Raw genomic sequence first — 21502 nt, 5'->3', positions numbered from 1 at the left:
AGATGGGTGTTCTGTGTATTATAGAATATGAATGTTTTCTGCCATGTGTAGCATATAAAAACATGAAGATGTGTCAGGAAATGCGAGTGTAATGTAGAATGTGTAGCAAGTTTGTCCGTAAATATATATATATATATATATATAAGAACATGTCCTGACTGACTGACTGACTGACTGACTGATTAATTGACTGACTGACTGACTCATCATCGCGGAGCCAAAACTACTGGACATAACGAAATGAAATTTTGAGTACAAATTTATATTACAATGCAGATGCCCGCTAAGGGAGGATTTTTGGATATTCCGTCGCTAATGGGGTGAAAAGGGGGGTGAATTTTTAAAATGAGTGTATCTATATATCAAAAATTTAAAAGTTTACAGATGTAGCAATTGGTATTTAGAATCTCCTTTAAAAATAAAGAAACACGTATTTTTTGTTTTCGGAAATCCCACTAGAAGGGTGAAAAAGGGTGAAAAATAGGTTGAATGCCTTCAATGAGGACACTTATATCTCAGAAATTGAAGATAATACAGATCTGAAAATTGTCATTTGGAATCTAAAAATAAAGAAACACGTATTTTTTATTTATTCGGAAAATCCAATTAATTGGGGGTTAAACAGGAGTGACAAATGGAGTGAAGTTTTTGAAAGTGTATATCTTCAGTATATCTCAGAAACGTAAAAGGTTACAGACGTAAAAATTGGTATTTGGAATCACCTCTAAGAGTAAGGACACATAGGTGTTTGTTTTCGGAAACTCCACTTAAGCGGAATTAAAAAGGGGGTGAAATTTTAAAATGAGTATGTCTACAGTAAATCTCAAAAACTTAACATGTTGCAGAAGTGACCAATGGTATTTTTATCTCTATTAAATAAAGAAACATGTATTTTTTGTTTTCGGAAAAAAAAAACGGTTGGGTCATGTCTGAAAATGTGGTTGAATTATTTTTATTAGGATACTGATATCTTAAAAAACTGAAGATGTTACAGACGTGAAATTTGGTATTTGGAATCTCCCTTAATAATAAAGAAATAAGTATTTTTTGTTTTCGGAAATCCACTTAAAGGGGATGGGGGGTAGAATTGAAAAAAGATTTGAATTATTTGTATGAAGATACTATCATCTCAAAAACGAAAGATGTTGCAGATGTGAAAATTGGAATTTGGAATCTGTTTTAAAAGTAAAGAAATACGTAATCCTGAGTCCTTCTTCCAGTTTCCCGATGATTTTTCCCCCTGTGAAGTCATCTAAATGTTGTCTCCGTCCCATGTTGTACTGAATAACACCACCACAGTGCAACGTAACAACTCGCTCATTGACTCACAGTGTCTTGTCCCGTTCCTTCAAATGCCTCGTTTTGTGGGCCAGACCCATTCGGCGCTCTAGTCGCGCTGACCTCACGCCAGGTTTCTATGCATGTGTGGGAGGCATCTAGCAACATATTACCGCACTTTCATTTCCACCCAGCACCTAATAGTTGATATGTTGCTTTTTCTATCTCGTCCTTAAGTTTTGCACAGCATTGTATAAATAACTATGTGAAATACACTTTTGCTGCAGGGGCGTACACATACTACTGTCTGTATTCAGTAAAGTTAACAAAAATAATGTGAACTTTGGAAGAGTTGCATGTCATCATACCCTCAACTGAACATGGTAAAAATGAAGGAGGGGTGAAGGATTTAAAAAATGTAATGGAATTAATTGTATAAGGATACTTACATCTAATAAAAACTAAAGTTGTTATAGACGTGAAATTTGGTATTTGGATCTCATTTTAAAACAAAGAAAAACGCATTTGGGGGGAGGGGGATAACCTTGGGGGGGGGGGGAGTGAAAAGGAGTTGAATTCCTTTTAAGAGGACACATATCTCAAAAACTGAAAATGTTACAGTCATGATAATTGGTATTTAGAAGGTCCTTTACTAATAAAGAAACTTTCATAAATGGAAAATTCACTTAAGGGGGAGTGTGAAAGGAAGTGAAAAAGTGAATTCTTTTTATGGGGTAACTTATATCTCAAAACTGAAGGTAATAGATGTGAACATTGGTATTTGGAAATTCCTTTAAGCGTAAACAAACACGCCTTATCAATCAACTTAATGGCGGTGGGATGAAAAAGGAGTTGAGACCAATTGGTTTTACTGTTCATAATGTAGTTGAGTCTGATCATAAACCAATAATTTTTAATCATTCCGGGGTTCGTTTTTGGAGCGCCGTCTTTTCCTTTGGACAACTTAAAGTTAGATTGGAGTACATTCTCCTGGCACATAAATACAAATTTAAACACATTTGAAATAAACGATATGAATGAAATTGACCGTGCAATTATTCACCTCTATAATAAGGTCAATAATGCACGGAAGTACGCCTATATCATTCGTATCGCCAGAAATCCCGCGCACTTGCCTACGCGCGACAGTGGTGCTGGTCACATTGTCGGCAATGACAATGGCAGGAGATGTATTTTAGATTTTACCGCCAAGTTGCGGTCTTGCATCGTGCTGCGAGGTCCAGAACATCAATAATAAAAATAATAATAATAATAATAATAATAATAATAATAATAATAATAATAATAATAATAACCGAAATTCAATTAATATCACCCACCCTAATAATAATAATAATTTTCTGGACCGTCGTCAAAATATGCGGACGGCTCTGGGAACGGGTCCTGACCTGGTAATGACTACGAATGCAGTCCGGCCGCTGCTTCAGTACCGCCATGGTACCCAAGACGACACTACGCCGGATCTCCCCAACTATTTGCCCATATTAAAAATGCTTATAGGAAAAGGTGGCAAAGATTTAGGGACCCAACTAACCGGGCGGAATATCTGGAGTTAGCCCGGGAAGTACGGAATCGTTTGCTGGAAAGAAAGTTTGAAGAAAGGGAAGAACTTTGCCGTCAGAACGCGAATTTTAGTAGATTATATATAAAATGTTAAGCATTCATTTATAAATATCAGTATAATACCGTAACGAAGCACGGGTATCTTGCCACTTTAGTATAATCTTACTCACAACGTGTAGAGTACTTAATTTAGAATTCTGAATACAATGTAGGATTCCGTATCGAAGCACGGGCACATCAGCTAGTGTGAATATGATGTAGAATGTGCAGCAAATAAAAAGACATATATCAATATTATGTTCTTGTGTCATTGTATAGGTAGCTAAATTGTCCAGCTCAAATATCTAATGATCCGTTAAAAATACCATATAGACGTTCTGTTATAAAATTCTTAAATTGTATCAATGGGCTCAAAAACCGCTTCTGGACAGTAATAATATGTTGAGGGATGCCGGTATCAAACGCCGTGTTTAATCACTTCATATGCTTGTATGTATAAGCTATGTTTGAGGATCCATGTTCAGTTGAGGGTATGATGACATGCAACTCTTCCAAAGTTCACATTATTTTTGTTAACTTTACTGAATACAGACAGTAGTATGTGTACGCCCCTGCAGCAAAAGTGTATTTCACATAGTTATTTATACAATGACGACGAGATAGAAAAAGCAACATATCAACTACTGGGTGCTGGGTGGAAATGAAAGTGCGGTAATATGTTGCTAGATGCCTTCCACACATGCATAGAAACCTGGCGTGAGGTCAGCGCGACTAGAGCGCCAAATGGGTCTGGCCCACAAAACGAGGCATTTGAAGGAACGGGACAAGACACTGTGAGTCAATGAGCGAGTTGTTACGTTGCACTGTGGTGGTGTTATTCAGTACAACATGGGACGGAGACAACATTTAGATCACTTCACAGGGGGAAAAATCATCGGGAAACTGGAAGAAGGACTCAGGATTACGTGTTTCTTTACTTTTAAAACAGATTCCAAATTCCAATTTTGAAATTGAAATTGAAAATTGAAATGTCCTTCACTTAAGTGTGATGATATGAGTTACGGATTTAAGAAAGCTACCATTCTGCGGGTTATTTGCGGAATACCGTTCGAGGTTAAAATCGTCTTTGAATAGCTCTAAGGGTGGTTGTTAATGCTGTATTTCAAAAATACGCGGAGTATAGCCCATTATTTCACAAAATGTGTTTTCTGGGAATTGCTATAATGTTTACTGTATTTTTCTTCTACTTCCGTTTTCTGCTTTAATTTCTTGACTCTTCAGGCTTAAGTAAAAACACCGTAAATCATATTCTTATCTAAGAATCTCTGCGTCTAAATTTCCCCTCTGTTACCGCTTTCTTAAATCCGTAACTCATATCATCACACTTAAGTGAAGGACATTTCAATTTTGTAAAACATCCGCTTCATTTTTTTAGCTTTAGATAGAGGTGCATTTCTCGATTATAATCAAAACCCCCAACTCAATTATGGCTGTCATTAGGAAAAGGGGCCTGTCTTTATAATGAGAACTCCACATCTCCATTGTGAATGGCAGTAGGCAAGTGAGCCTGCCGTTATAATAGAAACTCCCGAACTTGATTGTGAATGGCGGTAGGTATCGTGGCCTGCCATCTTCTTATACTCAACGAACAACCACGAGTTTACAGGAGTAATGACGAAAATGGCATTACGAACTTCCCTGCTGGGAATCAGCCAGAGACGTTGCCATGGTAACCGGTGGGATATAATTGCATGTTATGATTAAGACCCCTTAGTTAAACAATATGTGGAGCAGCGTAATTTAGTAAAGGGGATTTGAAATTCATGTAAAATTCTCTCCAGTTTAACATCAGCTATATTTTGTATGAGTCTTCACAAACATTCTGAAATTTCTATTTCTGCTTCACATCAGATAGATACCCACCTATGTAAATTAAGGATACATATATATGAGCATCAAGGAGGCGATATGACAGTGGGTGTGATTATAAATGAGTTATACCAAAATTGCGAGTGTCGATGTCTATTTGCCCCCATTCGATAGAACAGCTTCTTTTGTGACTTACATGTATGGCCGAGTCGAGGGAGTAAAAAATCGAACTCTGTGTAGGAGACTATGATGAGCCTGTGATTCAAGGAAGTATGAATATTACCCAGCAATTTGAATAGTACCACGATGAGTAATTCCGTGTGATGAATATAAAGAGGGCTAGAGTACAGCCGATTCGCATTAATGCTATTAGTGACACAGTGGAAAATAAATGAAAATGAATGAGTAGCAGAAGTATTGATCGCAAGACCGGTCTGGAAAGTCCCGTTAACTTGGAGGGAGTGTTTATATTTTTGGCTGGCAGGTCGTTTACTTGAAAGGCCATTCATGGGCCGAAGGTGAGAGAGAGAGAGAGAGAGAGAGAGAGAGAGAGAGGGAATTGAATTGAATTTATTGATCATGGTTTACATGCCACTGAGGCTGAAAAGCCCCTTTATGTAGCGTCTTCTTATAATACAATACAGATTTATGATCACAGTAACTACATTTTTATAATATTAAAGTATTAAACTAAACATGAAACATAAAAAAAATGAAAATACAGATACCAAATCCAGTAAGGTTAAGACATACATTATATAATAAGTAAGAAAGTAAATCATTAAGCCCTTCTGTTATTTTGGACTACATGCATTTAAAGAATATAAAGATAAGGCAGAGAAACAATTTTCTTCGAAATATACATATTTCTGATTGTTCGACACAAGAATGCCTGATCTCAGCCTCTTGCGTACTCCTCCAGAAAGATAGATGTTAAGAACTGCTTTAGTTATGTACAGTTAGTGTTATTTGCGAAACGGTGAATATTAAAGACGTTAAAGGTACGTGATGCAGTGCAAACAAAGGATTTGTTAAATCTAGTGGTACGATGAAGGGGAATTTGAAGGGTGGTTTTTGTAAACCTATTATCTCTGTTATGTACCGACCCCATAGGTTTAAATGCATTATAAAGGTAGGATGGTGTCTTCAGTTTGAGAATTTTCTGCGTGGCAACAGCTACTGAGATTTCTCGACGTTCATGGAGTTTCAACCATTGTAGCTGTATATAATAGGGTGTTATGTGTTCATCACGCCTGGCATTTGTAACGTAACGAACACATGCGTTTTGTACCCTCTGTAGTTTTATGTTCAAAGTTTCAGATAAGTCGTTGTATACGACTGCACCATAGTCAATTATTGGAAATATAAGACTTTGAACAAGTAGTTTTCGCATGAAAGGTGGTGTACATGACACGTTACGTTTCAAAATATGCATGGATGACACAACTTTTCGGATTACATTTGACTTATGATCAGACCAGGATAAGGTTCTGTCGCAAATTAGACCTAGATTGTTAACGGTGTCACTATAACGAATATCTGTCTCTAGAATTTTTATTGCTGGGAGGGATTTGAGGTCAACAGTTTTCAGGAGTTTTGTGTAACCTATGCAAATAAGCTGGGTCTTAGCCACATTTAATTGGAGGTTATGATTTGCGCTCCATTCAATCAATCGAGAGATGTCATGGTTAAAATGCGTTATACAAGAAGATGCGTTAGTGGGACAAAAGTGGAAGTAAGCTTGTAAGTCATCCGCATACATGTGAAAGGTACTGCTTTTAAAGACTTCAGATATGTCATTAATATAAATAGAAAAACATAAAGGACCGAGGACTGATCCTTGTGGTACGCCACAGTTTACTGATTCCCAGCTAGAGAATCGACCGTCAACGAACGTGACTCTTTGTGATCTATTTGACAGATATGATTCAAACCGCGACAGAGCACTCTGGGAGAAGCCAATTGACTTCAGCTTAGCAAGAAACAACTCATGATTAACAGAGTCAAATGCCTTAGAGAAATCAAAGAGACATAAGATAGTAAGCTGCCCCTTATCGGTGGCCGCGCGAATATCATCTGTAACCTTCAGAAGAGCAGTAGCAGTACTATGGCCCTTCTTGAAGCCAGATTGGTAGGGATTTAGAATGTTGTATTTAGACAAATATTCACATATCTGCTCATGAACATTTTTTTCTAGTGCCTTACTAAGTGCACAGAGGATGTTGATATGCCTAAAATCACTACAGACTGTTGGTAATTTCTTTTTGGGCACAGGACGTACATTGGCACGCTTCCACTCTGAGGGATAAACTCCATTCTGTAGAGAGAATTTAAATAAGTGCACAAGGGCAGGAAGAAATATGTCCATGCAGGTAGAAATCATGGATATTGGAATATTATCTGGACCTTTAGCTTTAGTTCGTATTGATCTGACTGCTTTTTCTACCTGTGAAGGGTGTACGTACATGAAATAGAATTTATCTCTGTTACTTGGAGTGAGATGTCTATAATGTTTGGCAGTCTCTGATACTTTCGGAGAGTTGGAGTTAGAGACTGATGTCATGTAATATTCACTTAATTCAGATGGAGTAACAGGCATCTGGCTATCTAGAAAGTGACTGACTCCAATACCAAGAGATTTTGCAGCACGCCAAGAAGCTGAGGTGCTCTTACAATTACGGAAGATGTTGTACGTATACTTTAGTGATCCTAATTACTTGTTTTGTCTCGTTACGTAAGATCCTGAATTGCTCGTAATCATCTGGAAGTTTAGTTTTAATAAATTTCTTCCTAGCTCTGTCTCGTTTACTTATCAATTCCTTAATACGCTTATTGAACCATGGTGATGCCCGGTGTTTTACGAGAATTATTTTTTTGGGGCGCATGCTTGTCATAGAGTGAAAGTACAAAGCTGTTGAAGAGAGATACTTTTTGATCTACGTCATTAGACTGAAAAAACATATTCCAGGGTAGTAATTCAGCGTCAGCACGAAAATTGTTCACGTCAAATTTACTAAAGTCTCGAACAAGAATAGTTTTAGGAATTTGTTTTGGCGTGGATAAAGTGAATACAGCGTACAGCAAGTCATGACCAGAAAAACCGGCAGCTGGTTCCTGTCCGTATTCTACTACCAACTCATTGCAGTTCGACGAGATTATGTCGAGCGTGCTATCGGAAGTGGCAGTATGAAAGGTTGGATTGAATGGAAGGCAGTCGAGGTTACAAGCGTTGAGCACATTACGTATATTTTCGCTTTCAAACGTCCCAGTTCCGAACCGAACATTAACATCGCCCGCAACGAATATATATTTATAATTCATAACATGAGAATACATATCATTCAGGAATGTATCCATGTACCCTACTTTTGGTGGACGATATATACAAGCGAAAAGAATTTTAGTATCTGAAAGGGCTGTATCAAGGATTATGTACTCAGGTTTCTTACTGTACTCTCCAGGATATTTACTAAGTACACTACATTTTATGCTATTCTTCAAATAAACTGCAACACCACCAGCGGCTCTGTTTAATCTGTCGTTACGGAAAATATTATACCCATCGAGACGGATGGCAGAATCTGGTACTGAAGGTTTAAGAAATGTTTCACTGACTGCGATAATATCAAACGAACTCTTGCCGAAAATGTGCCGGAACTCAGATATATGGGAGGAGTCGACAAGAGACCGAGAATTGATATGGATGACCTTAAGATTTCTTGTGTTTCTCACACTAACATCGTATAGTAAATCAGATAAGACACATTCATTACTTGTCATGTACAAAGGGTTCAATTGTTTAATAGCAGATCGTTCAAAGAAGTACGATGATTTTAGTAGCCTATACAAATATAAAATAATTTAAGGATTTAGAAATTGTGTGATGAAGTGAGAAAAATAAATGAGTAGAAAATTGGTATTAAATGAATCGCGTTAACAGATATTTCTAAGTATTAAAAAAATTATAACTAATATACTACGCTAAATAGAATGGTTACGAAAGAGAGAGAAGCTGCCACTGTTGGGTTTTACAGAGCTTGTTTAAGTTTGCATTATTTCTCCAAGACAGCCTTACTTGTAAAAACTTGTAGAACATCAACGTTGGGGGTAGAGCTGCAGATATCTTGGATGAGCGATTCCCATCTCCTTGTGCATGAATCTTACCGCTCAGGGTTTTCAGCTGAGATGTTCACACCCACACTGTCAGAGGAACGTGATCGCTGCTAATCTGTAGCAGTGAAAGTCATACCAACTGCTACTTAGTGTGGACCGACCACAGTGTCCATCAACTGTCATATGAGTGTGAAGTGTCTATTTATCTGTCATTACTTTCAGGAGATTTATCATGTAATCTAAGGGTCATCGGCTCATTAATATGCATCGTTACAGGGAAACAACGTCGTTGGGTGTCAATTGTACAGTAGTTTAAAGTAACATCTCGATGGAATTTGCATTATCTACATATTTATTTGCTTATGAGACAGTGGTATAGGTTTTTCTCTAAAATAATGAATAGGACGAGGCGACTTTCCCGTACTTCAAAGTGTACTCATAAATAACTTGACCAAACTTCATTTAACTTGACAGCGTACGGATGCTGCTTGTCTTTTGATCGTGTAAATTAATAGCTTGAGTTACGCAAGGCACACACGATATGCCTACGCCAAATGATTTGTGTATATAGGATGCGTGTGAAGTGATAAGTATTTAGGTAATTAATTGGTCCGAGAAGGGACGCCTTCTCAAGTTTTTGCATATTCCTGAGCAGATGCGGTTATAGAAATAAGACTATATAGGCATCCTAACCTCAAGAAATATTAGTGTTTGTTATTTGTGTGTTGATGCGGTGGCATATCTGTACAAAGATTTAAATATGTGCTTTATTATTAATTAAATTGCCCTTATGGAAAAATAATCAATTCATTCTTCTCAATGCATAGTTTGATAGTATTCCTCACATTATTATGATTCCCCTGCTGTAAATTATTAGATTACTGCCCAGTAAGGACAGACTGCGACCCGTATGACTCTATCGACTCAGCTAGTGCCTTGTAACGCTAGTAGGCCTCATCCAAGGTGTTCCATTTTAACGTCATGTTGCGGGACTATCATGATCTATTGATGTACTGATACCACGAAAAGGGTACAGTACAAACAGGTGGAAAGAATGGCAAGAGGGTAATCGAAATGAGGAGATAAGGTGTAAGTTAGGAATAAACTCGATAGATGAAGCTGTAGTCACCAGCTGGGTTTGGCGCAGGGGTCATGTGAGATGCATGGATGAGATTAAGTTACCTAGGAGAATAATGGACAGGGCCTTTGAGGGTAAGAGGACACGATGGTTAGGCTCAAGGTTTAGTGATTTAGTTGTAAGATGTGTTCTGGAACGCAAGCTGTAACTCATAAAAGCCAAATTTCGTGGATAACAATGAGAGTTACAAAGAAAATGTGTATGGCGTTTGTATCATAAAACTCAGTTTCCACACACTGGGCTTTATTTGGTTGTAGGACTAACCATTTACCCATTATTTTGGTTTTTAGCGTAAAACACGCGAGTTTAGCAAATACCTATATATAAAGGGCCACCATTTAGAAAAGGTCGACTATTGTTACATTAGAATAGACTAGCATTTTAAAATTAATATCTGAAGTATATCCTTATCAAATTTCAGATCAATTGTTCCAGTAATTTACATTTCTTATAATGAAATCACTAAAACCCGGGTCTAACCATCGTCGCCTTTAATATCTACTTCTCTTACCCTCGATAGCCCTGTCTATTATTCTCCTAGGAAATCTATCCTCATCCATTCGCCTAACATGACTCTAGCGCCGGAGCCCGTTGGCACGTGAAGGTTAATTCATCGGGTTTATTCTTAACATAGGCTTAATATTCTCATTTAGAGTATCCTCCTGCCATTCTTCACACCTATTTGCACCAGCTTCCGTGTCCATTATTTCTAATCTACGAAACCTCTATAATAAACCCACCGCCCATGGCACAACAGCCCCAAAGTTCTGCGGCCTACCAAGCCACCGTTCCTCAGCCCGAAGGCCTGCAAATTATGAGGTGTTGTGTGGTCAGCACGACGAATCCTCTCGGCCGTTATTCTTAGCTTTCTAGACCGGGGCTGCCATCTCATCGTCAGATAGCTCCTCAATTGCAATCACGTAGGCTGAGTGGACCTCGAACCAGCCCTCAGATCCAGGTAAAAATGCCTGACCTGGCCGGGAATCGAACCCGGGGCCTCCGGGTAAGAGGCAGGCACGCTACCCCTACACCGCGAAGGCGGCATCCTGAATCCACTCAACTTTAATTTATTTAAAGCAAAGTTGGTCTGGAAACTAACCAATGAAAAGATAATTTCGTCGAAGAATCCGGCAGCTACTTGTTTGCTATATGAATATACACTGACTGACAGAGCAAATGCAACACCAAGAAGGAGTGGTCAGAACTTTATGCCAATTGCAGGGTAGACTGACGTCACTGAGGTATGCTCATGATGTGAAATGCGCCGCTGTGCTGCGCACGTAGCGAACGATAAATGGGACACGGCGTTGGCGAATGGCCCACTTCGTACCGTGATTTCTCAGCCGACAGTCATTGTAGAACGTGTTGTCGTGTGCCACAGGACACGTGTATAGCTACGAATGCCAGGCCGCCGTCAACGGAGGCATTTCCAGCAGACAGACGACTTTACGAGGGGTATGGTGATCAGGCTGAGAAGGGCAGGTTGGTCGCTTCGTCAAATCGCAGCCGATACCATAGGGATGTGTCCACGGTGCAGCACCTGTGGCGAAGATGGTTGGCGCAGGGACATGTGGCACGTGCGAGGGGTCCAGGCGCAGCCCGAGTGACGTCAGCACGCGAGGATCGGCGCATCCGCCGCCAAGCGGTGGCAGCCCCGCACGCCACGTCAACCGCCATTCTTCAGCATGTGCAAGACATCCTGGCTGTTCCAATATCGACCAGAACAATTTCCCGTCGATTGGTTGAAGGAGGTCTGCTCTCCCGGCGTCCGCTCAGAAGACTACCATTGACTCCACAGCATAGACGTGCACGCCTGGCATGGTGCCAGGCTAGAGCGACTTGGATGAGGGAATGGCGGAACGTCGTGTTCTCCGATGAGTCACGCTTCTGTTCTGTCAGTGATAGTCACCGCAGACGAGTGTGGCGTCGGCGTGGAGAAAGGTCAAATCCGGCAGTAACTGTGGAGCGCCCTACCGCTAGACAACGCGGCATCATGGTTTGGGGCGCTATTGCGTATTATTCCACGTCACCTCTAGTGCGTATTCAAGGCACGTTAAATGCCCACCGCTACGTGCAGCATGTGCTGCGGCCGGTGGCACTCCCGTACTTCAGGGGCTGCCCAATGCTCTGTTTCAGCAGGATAATGCCCGCCCACACACTGCTCGCATCTCCCAACAGGCTTTACGAGGTGTACAGATGCTTCCGTGGCCAGCGTACTCTCCGGATCTCTCACCAATCGAACACTTGTGGGATCTCATTGGACGCCGTTTGCAAATTCTGCCCCAGCCTCGTACAGACGACCAACTGTGGCAAATGGTTGACAGAGAATGGAGAACCATCCCTCAGGACACCATCCGCACTCTTATTGACTCTGTACCTCGACGTGTTTCTGCGTGCATCGCCGCTCGCGGTGGTCCTACATCCTACTGAGTCGATGCCGTGCGCATTGTGTAACCTGCATATCGGTTTGAAATAAACATCAATTATTCGTCCATGCCGTCTCTGTTTTTTCCCCAACTTTCACCCCTTTCGAACCACTGCTCCTTGGTGTTGCATTTGCTCTGTCAGTCAGTGTACTATAAAAAGATAAGCCAAAATCTGTAACGTCGTTTTTTAACTTTTGTAACATTTTAAATCGGGGTTATTTTAATTCCTGCAGTTGTGCGTTTGGCGTCATTATTTTTTCAATATTCTGCGATTTGAATTTACAATTCCTATTCCTTTTTAAAATAATAAAGCTAAAAATATAATAGAAGTGGTAAATTTTAATTTAATTTCTCTCAGACTTTAGAGTAGCCTTGGAGCTTTTAGCGCCCTTAAAGTAACCCTGCCAGAAGCCTAAAGTCAACGAGGAAAGAATTTCCTAAGACCTATTTAGTCCATGGTTTCGGTGACCTACCTGCACAAGAATATCAGGAATGTCAGCCAATCAACAGCTATCACTATATCGTTTACGTATTACCATTTTCGTATTACTGCATCCAGAGCCAGTTGTATTTCCATACATTCATCTGAATATCATACTGAAATAGCTCTCTTCTACATCTGACCACAGTGCATAATCAAGAGTACGTACTGTCTGCAGTTTCTAGCCTGTATATTGGAGGAGTGGGGCAAACAGTGTTTAATTGCAAAAATAGAACGGTATAATTCCTTTCTACAAGTGATGTTCTCAGTACTGGTTAACGCGTGTTAACTCGCTACGGCTGCGGAGCCAAGCTCTGCATTCGGGAGACGCGTGGGTTAGAACCGCACCGTCGCCTGTCCTTTGAATGGTTTGCTGTGGTTTCCCATTTTCACTTCCACGCAAATGCCAGTACAGTTCCTGTTCACAGGCCGCAGCCGAGTCCTTCCTCATTACTAATTTTCATTCACCGTCATTAATTTCAACTTAATTACCTCTTCAACTGGGGTTGGCGTCAGGAAGGTCATCCGGCCGTAAAACATTCCATATAAATTCATCTCACTTCATACTCGACCCAGAATGAAGAAACGGGTCTAAGTGGTAGACGTTCATACATACGAGGATAGCATTCAAATTTTCTGAACTTTCTAATTTCAAGTACTTCACTCTCAGGGCTACAACACCCAGCAGATTAATCAACTTATGCTTATACAGTTTTTTTCACTTACCTGTATGTCTGAAGCCATGTTTGTCACAGACTACGGGGCTGTCTTTAAGATAAAAAATCTGAAAGAGAGAGAGATATCACATGATGAAAAGTACATAAGTCACAGAGTAAAGACATTTTACAGGAAATTAGATACTATCAGAAGAAACAAGCATCATTCGTCACCCTTCTACTTGTTGTTGCACAGGATAATTCTAACATTATATTAAACAGACTATCGTACAATGTTGGTGGTTGAGGTAAGTAGTGTAAAACTATCCCCATTCCTATCAGAGCCCCAACAGTACGAATAATACGCTGAGTAGCCAAAAGTCACGGAAAGGGGTGCCCCATTAGAAAATGTGCCGTGTACGACCCCTGAGCGACGCGGCTAGCTGTGGCGTAGCTGAACAGCCTGTCACAGACACCAGTGTCGTGAAGATTTCAACCAACACGTCGCGAGTTAACCGATTTTGAACGTGGGACGATCATCGGCGCGCGGAGCATGGGCCATAACATTGCGGAGATTACACGCGAATTCGGGTTTCCGAAGTCAGCAGTGCCGAGGATGTTTTTTCAATGTCGCAGAGAGAATGATACCACCCGCGTAAACCGCCGCACCTGAAAACCACAGGTTTTTAACGAACGGACATCACGTCGCCTCCGCAGAACCATACAGGACGCAGACGGGCTACTGCGAGTCAGATCACCGCCCTGTTGAATATTGGGAGTCAGGAACCCATTTTTACCAGGACTGCAAGGAAGTAACTGTACCGTATAATCTTCATCAGCCGACGATCAATTCGTGTCCCTTTGCTGACAACTCGACTCACAGCTCAACGACGTGCATGGGCCCGCGAACTTCGACAATGGACCATGGAACAGTGGCGGCATTTGGTATGGTCCGATGAATCCCGGCTCCAGTTGTATCAAGCTGATGGGCACGTGAGAGTGTGGGGTGTGCCCCATGAAGATATGGATCCTGCGTGTCAACAAGGTTGTGTCCAGGCGGGAGGTGGCTCAGTTCTGTCCTGGGCGTTCTCATGGTCGCAATTAGATCCCATTGTCCGGTTGCAGGGAGTGTTCACAGGTGCACATTATGCGGACATTCTTTCATGCCATCTGCATCCCTTTCTGCCCCTAGAGTATTCTGATGGAGATGGCATGTTTCAACAGGACGATGCGCCATGTCAGCGCTCTGTGGTGGCACACAGGTGCTTGGAGGAGCACTCAAGTGAAGTTATGACCGTGGATTGACCCTCCAGATCCTCCGATCTTAATCCAGTCGAGCATTTATGGGATGCTGTCGAGGCTGGTATGCGCTCCATGAACCCAACAACACAAGACCAACTGTGGGTAGCAGTGCAAGATGCGTGGGTCCAGATCCCCCCAGAACGATTCCAACACTTTGCAGAGTCGGTGCCTCGCCGTATTGCCGCCATTTTGAGAGCTCGCGGAGGAGCAACTCGTTTTAACATCACATTCAATGTCTTCCGATGACTTTTAGCCACTCAGTGTATCTGTGGTACTAAGGCAGAACCCGATATGTCAAAGACATGATTTTTCAGGAGGCGCTTTTGAAAGTTAGCGAGCTCATTGGAATTCATATTGTATTTCAATGACTTTTAATTTCAAGTGGCGTACATTTGTGAATATAATACAAGGAAGAAAATTTTTTATTTTTATTTATTCAGCAAGTTCATGGAAAGAATCACACGTTGCCTCTATATCTATGTACTGAACACATCTTATTTTTGTACCATATCGTCACTGGATGCCCACTGTCATCAGGGCGATCTGGTTCTTGTTCTCAGCAACTGGGAAAGGAGTGAGGTACTGAGCCTATAGTAGTTCTCGCAGTTTTTGTAGCCAAGATATTCTCCTTCCTTCAGTTTTACCTTGTAAGACAAGCGAAGGAGTCTATATTTATCATTTCGAATTTTTTCTTTTTGATATTGTGTATGAACTCTAGCTCTTTGTTCAGGCGTTGGAGTATTTCCAAGTCTCTGCTCCAGAAAATAAGATAAAAAAAGCTTAAGATCTAAGTAAACGGAGACGGAGATTGATCTTAAAAATCCCTGTTACAGAGAAGCTTGCTCATTCACTTGAATGCAGTCCTTGCCTGCTCATTCCGGGACCTAATTTCAACAGCATTGTTCCAGCTGTGATTAAGTCCGCTGCCGAGATACTTAAAGCGTTACATTGCTCCAGTGATGTGCCAGCTCAAGTTAACAAGTTTAATGACATGTTTGCTTATGACCATTACTTTGTATTTTTCGTGTTTAAACGCAGACCTGCCGCAGAGCTATGTTCAACCACACAATTTAGTAATATGTCCGCAGATCTTCAGCACTTGTTACAAGCAGAGAAGTATCACCTGCATACGGCAGATTATTTATTGTGATTCCATTAACAACGATGCCCTCCTGTTTTCATTCTCGTGCTTCAGAAAATACCCTTTCGAAGTAGATATTGAAGAGGAGTGAAGATAAAACACAGCCTTGTCTCACTCCTTTATTTATTTCAATAGCACAGGTATTTGTGCTTCATGTTTCACACGGGCGAAAGATTTTTCATAAGAGATAAAATAAGCATATACATCCACAGACATGACTATTTTATGCCAAACCCACTACGGAAACCAAACTGGGTACTACTTAAATAGGATCCACATTTTCTATATATTCTTGCATGTATTACTTTTAGGAAGATTTTGAGAACATGGCTCATTAGGCTTATGATTCTGCAATCATCGTCACCATAAGACGATGCATGTTAAAAGTATCATGTTCAGATTCACATTCTTCTATGTCCGTACACTGTATCGGTGCGACGTAAAGGAACTTGCAAAAATAAAAAAAAAAAATAAAAAAAATAATAATAAAATCTGCAATCTTCTGATTTTTAGCTGTTGTTTCCTTAGGAACAGGGATGAAAGTTGATGCAACCAGTCAGAAGGGATTGATCCATTGGTGTATACCATATTGAATAGCTCTATCAGGATATCTAGAGACTGGTCTTCTTAAAGAATTTTTAATATTTCTACAGGTATACTATCCGGTCCAGGTGATTTTCTGTTTTTGCAGTTTTGGGGGCTTATTCTACTTCCTGGCGAGTTATTAATAGTCCTTCAACTGTATCACAAACAAAAGGATATGATTCCCTATTATCATGGAAAAGATCAGTCACAAAGACTTTCCAGCTGTTCAGTTTTTCTTCATGCTCGATGATGATCTTCCCTTGATAGTTATATAACAGTCCATTTGTTCTCCTGGTATGTAACCCTGTAGCTTCGTTAACCTTTTTGTGCATGCTAAAATATCATGACCGGGCGAGTTGGCCGAGTGGTTAGAGACGCGTGGCTGTGAGCTTGCATGCGGGAGATAGTGGGTTCGAATCCCACTGTCGACAGCCCTGAAGATGATTTCCGTGGTTTCCCAGGCAAATGCTGGGGCTGTACCTTAATTAAGGCCATCGCCGCTTCCTTACAACTCCTGGGATTTTCCTATCCCATCGTCGCCATAAGACCTATCTGTGTCGGTGCGACGTAAAGGCACTAGCAAAAAGAAAGTATCATGTTCAGATTCACATTCTTCTATGTTCGTACACTGATTATCCAGCCATTCAGTTTTTGCCCTTCTAATCATTTGGCAGATTTTGGTCTGGAGTTTTTTATACTTATCCCAATTCTTGTTCTTTACCATCCTCCGTTGGTCCATCAAATCAAGGATTTCATCGGTCATGCATGTGCTTTTTTAAACTCGCTTGTCTTGCATTAGATGCCACATAGGAATGTTTATTTTGGAAATAGCGTATTCTACGGGCACCAGAATCATACTCATGGGGATTATAACCGACAAATCTATCTTTTCTTTTTTACATATTGGGTTCTGCCTTAGTACGACAAATATGGCCATATCTTAACCCCCTCCTCCTCCATACAAGTCATCACACTATCAACCACTTTAGAAACATGAAATTGTGAATACGTCCTTTCACAAAGGATTGGTGTCAGGAAGCACATGCGGTCGTTAAATTAGCCTTAATCCACATTTAGTGTCGTTGCCATATAACTTGCAAAAGTACAGAAAAAAAGAAGAGCTAAAGAGAATAAGTCAGAAGTAGCTGCATTTCAGGACATGTTTGAAGTTTTAAAAATAGAGACAGTATTAAAATTGTAGAGACCTGTCGAGTTGGCTGTGTGGTTAGTAGCGCGCAGCCTTGAGCTTTCTTCCGGGATATAGTAGGTTTGAACCCCACTGTCGACAGATGGTTTGCCATTTTAGACCAGGCAAATGCTGGGGCTGTACCTTAATTAAGGCCACGGCCGCTTCCTTCGAACTCCTAGCGCTTTCTTATGCCATCGTCGCCATGAGAACTATCTGTGTTGGTGCGACGTAAAGCCAATTATTAGAAATAATATGAATAGGCATATAAACATATTTCAGAAAAGTTTGTTTTCATTTATTAATTGAGTTTTCTGCTGACTGTTGAAAATTAAACCAGTGACTTGTACTGTGAGGATCCGATATAACATGGCTTATACTCTTATTCCCTGGCATGAAAGATATTATAGAAAAAATTTAACCCTTTAATTTGAAAAGCGCTACGGAACTGCTTTGCCTGTTCATTTTTGCCATTTATTATCCGCACACAGGTCATTTTTCGACGCCATTTTCGTCGATCGAGTTGAGACTATACTCTCCATTGTCGGCAACTATTTGCATGGAACAACACTGTGCTGGCACGAGCATAAATACTTCACGAACATACCTACAATTCATTTTGTTTTACGTACTGGCATAGGGAAATGAACGCAACGAACATTGTTCTGATGGACTGTATATCCATATGAGGCTAGGAAGAAGATTGTGGGATTCGAGGTATCATTCGCGTACTATCGATGTATAAACATGGGTCCGAAAATGCGTACTTTATTGGCCTCCACAATCATCTGATCTAAACGCCTTGGAATTTTTGTGTGTGGATTGGAGCAAAATCTTTGGTGTACGCGACTGTTTTGGAGGATGAAGCAACACTTCATGGCGGAATTGTAAGGTCTTTTCAAACAGTATGTGCAGCACCGGACATAGGCTATTCGAGTGTGTTCGTAACTCCATGTGATGTCGAGCATAAGCAGAATGTGGACATTTTGTACACTTCTTGTAAATAATGACCAGAGTATATCAGCACTTGACGTTCTAGCTGTAACGGATTTCGGTATGTATTGTTGTGTACTTAGACACTTATCAAGTTACCTTTTGATCAAAATTAATTATCATGATAATTTCGGCTCATCGGAATTGAACTAGAAGTATTTTATGCTGCAAGCTCATAACTGTACGGATCCGCCACTGTAGCGCTAGCATTCAGTAGACATGCTGTCGAGATTGTACTGCCATCTAGCAGCAATCTCCAAACTTAACTCAGCTTCGTTTTTCTCCATGGATTAACGAGAATCGAGTGATTGGCAATTATCATTACGAATTGATTTGTACAAGAAAGATCAACTCTTCCTGTTGCGGCTGGACTTTTGGAATATATTTGAGCAGAAGAAGGAGGAAAAATGTTAACCTTTGATCCGGGGTGATTGTATCACCATATGGCGATACGCCAAATTTCTTTGAATCATTTTTCTTTTCATCGTGGATATATGTAAGTAGCATTTCTGTTCTTATTGGTCCCGGAACTACCATGAAGTGACAAGCCCTAACGGCGATTGATTCTTACTAAATGGTTTTGGAATATATTCATCTAAATCGTGTTATGTAAACTTTTATTACCTCCGAAAGTGAGAAATCATTTGGACAAAAGGAATCCGTAATTTAAGGTTATCTTGTTGAGAAATAATTACCGTACCAGTATTTGGTGGGGCTTCGATGTAATGATTTGTAGGATTATTTGGTTTGATAACATTCTGAGAACGTTTTCGTAAAGGTAATTCATACATCAAAAGATGTTTCAGTAACAAATACGTGTCCCGAACTACTACATTTAGAAATGAGAATCCTTATCACTTACGTCTGGGGTAATTCAACCAGTTATATTTTAAATATCCTATTATCCGTAGTAAAGTGTGAAATAAGGTGAATGTAAGGGTTGAAAATTGTTTCTGATGACTAGTTCTGTCTCGGGTAGGTAACTGTTTGGGGAGCCGCCATTTTGGTTTATTTGGTCATGTTACCTCGTTGCTATGGTGACATTCATAACTTTATGTGGGGGTGTATGCTGTGTTTGACTTGACATTTGAATGCTCTGACGTTTGTTTAATTCTTGACAATCTGACTTGCGGTAATTGTGTTATGTTGGTTCTTGATGTTTGACGTGGGACTGGATATGTGACTTCGTAATTTGTGTTACGCGGTGATTAATGTTTTAAATATGTGATTCTGTAAAAGTATTTTCTTTTTGTGTGTGTTTCTTCGTGTATATTTTTCACGTAAATGTTTATTCTTAATTTTGCGTTCCTGATGTTTGTTCCTGGTGGAACTTGTGATCGGTGACTTAGCTTATCCGAATTACATTTAGTTTAATTTTGAAGTAGTCAGAAGAAACGCTTTTCTACTCCATTATTATTTTGTAACGAATCTAAGATCTCGGAGTTGGGATTCTCATAAGTACTCCGTTTCTTCACTTATGTTTAAACATTGATAATTTGCTCTGGGAACTGAATTGCGAAAACAGACATTTAATTTTAACCCAGGTCAAAGTTTAATGACCTATATTTCTTGGCTTAATTTTTTCCTAACTTCTTCTTAGAGACTTGTAATTTTGTCATTTAATTTCTTATCTTTACATTAAAGTCTCTGTTTAACTTGAAACAAGTTTTTATTTTAGTCAGTAACATTTATTTATCGCTTAATCCTCCTAACCTCGGTGGGCTCGGGTTGTTTCCACGCCTTGCTATGACCTTCCGTTGGGAACATTTTGGTAATTGGTTGTCTAATTTAACTTTCCCTGGTCGCGCAACTACTGTTGTGTAATACCTCACTTGTAAGTACGCGACATAGCTCACGATTGAGTCAGATATCTCGAAAAGTACACGTTTTTGGACCCATGTTTTTACAGACATTTTTCTTTCTCTAAATGTGAGGAATCAACCCTGAAATTATTCCGTGTATTTTTGAAATATCCTGTATATGAAGCTTTATAAATGGAAAGTAATTTCTGTACGGTTGGTAACGTTTGATGTATAAGAACAGCTTAACGACAACCCAATGTGTTTGTAGCGGAAGAGGAAGAGGGGTGATTATGTATATGTAAACATCTCACATTTCTTTAAGACTACTCCCTCCCTTGTAGACACTACTTGAGATACCCGTGCGTACTTTCTTGTCTTCCACGATCAGCTGATCTAAACGCGTAGATAGATAAATTGTAATCGTGAGTTGCTTCTCTATTATACATTTTCTTTCATACATGGTGATGCATTACGTGACTTAAAATAGACTGAAGTTATTCGTTTAAAAAAACATTTTCAAACCAACAAGTTCAACTATTTATAATTTCTTACATCTCATAGAAAGATAAGGAAGTTCTGTCAGTAATCTGTATAAAATTCAAAATGATCTTTGATCGAGGTTGCCTTCACTAAAGATAACCCACAATTTGTCATTAACGAGTCAAAGTCTTCTAAATAGATGAAAGAGACATAAAAATATCTTTGCTAGTATAATTACTCACATGATGCTTTATGGTATCCTGGGCTGGACAATGAAGCCTTCGTCAACGATCTGACTACAGCCTCTTGAAATAGGGATGCATGTTGAAGATTCCATGAGTAGAGTGTGTAGAGGTAGGCTTACTACATGCTGTTCGGCATTCATGCGAAGTCCTTATCCTCACAAACCACAGGAAGGCAACCAATTTCGGACGCGAAACCTGAAATGACAAATATAGCCTGATGCAA

At 40.0% G+C, this 21502-nt stretch overlaps 1 protein-coding gene across 3 annotated transcripts in view; it reads right to left on the bottom strand.

The window, feature by feature from the left end:
* Positions 1-21502, bottom strand: part of LOC136866111 (uncharacterized) — a 207026-nt gene that overhangs the window by 146724 nt on the left and 38800 nt on the right. For 2 of the 3 annotated variants that reach the window (XR_011017909.1, XM_068226609.1), the window contains exons 1-2: positions 21277-21459; positions 13616-13673 (exon numbers count right to left, since the gene is read on the bottom strand). Coding sequence is in view for 2 of the 3 variants with exons in the window: in XM_068226609.1 (XP_068082710.1) it covers positions 13616-13633 (18 nt within the window). In the remaining variant the exon portion in view is untranslated. Of the gene's footprint in view, positions 1-13615; positions 13674-21276; positions 21460-21502 lie in introns of those variants that run through there. The other variant, XM_067142790.2, reaches the window with a different exon arrangement.

This window comes from Anabrus simplex, chromosome 3, assembly GCF_040414725.1.
Source record: "Anabrus simplex isolate iqAnaSimp1 chromosome 3, ASM4041472v1, whole genome shotgun sequence".
In the NCBI taxonomy this organism is placed as follows: Eukaryota; Metazoa; Arthropoda; class Insecta; order Orthoptera; family Tettigoniidae; genus Anabrus; species Anabrus simplex.
Note: the sequence above shows the minus strand (reverse complement) of the source record. Positions and strands in the feature narration are given on the sequence as shown.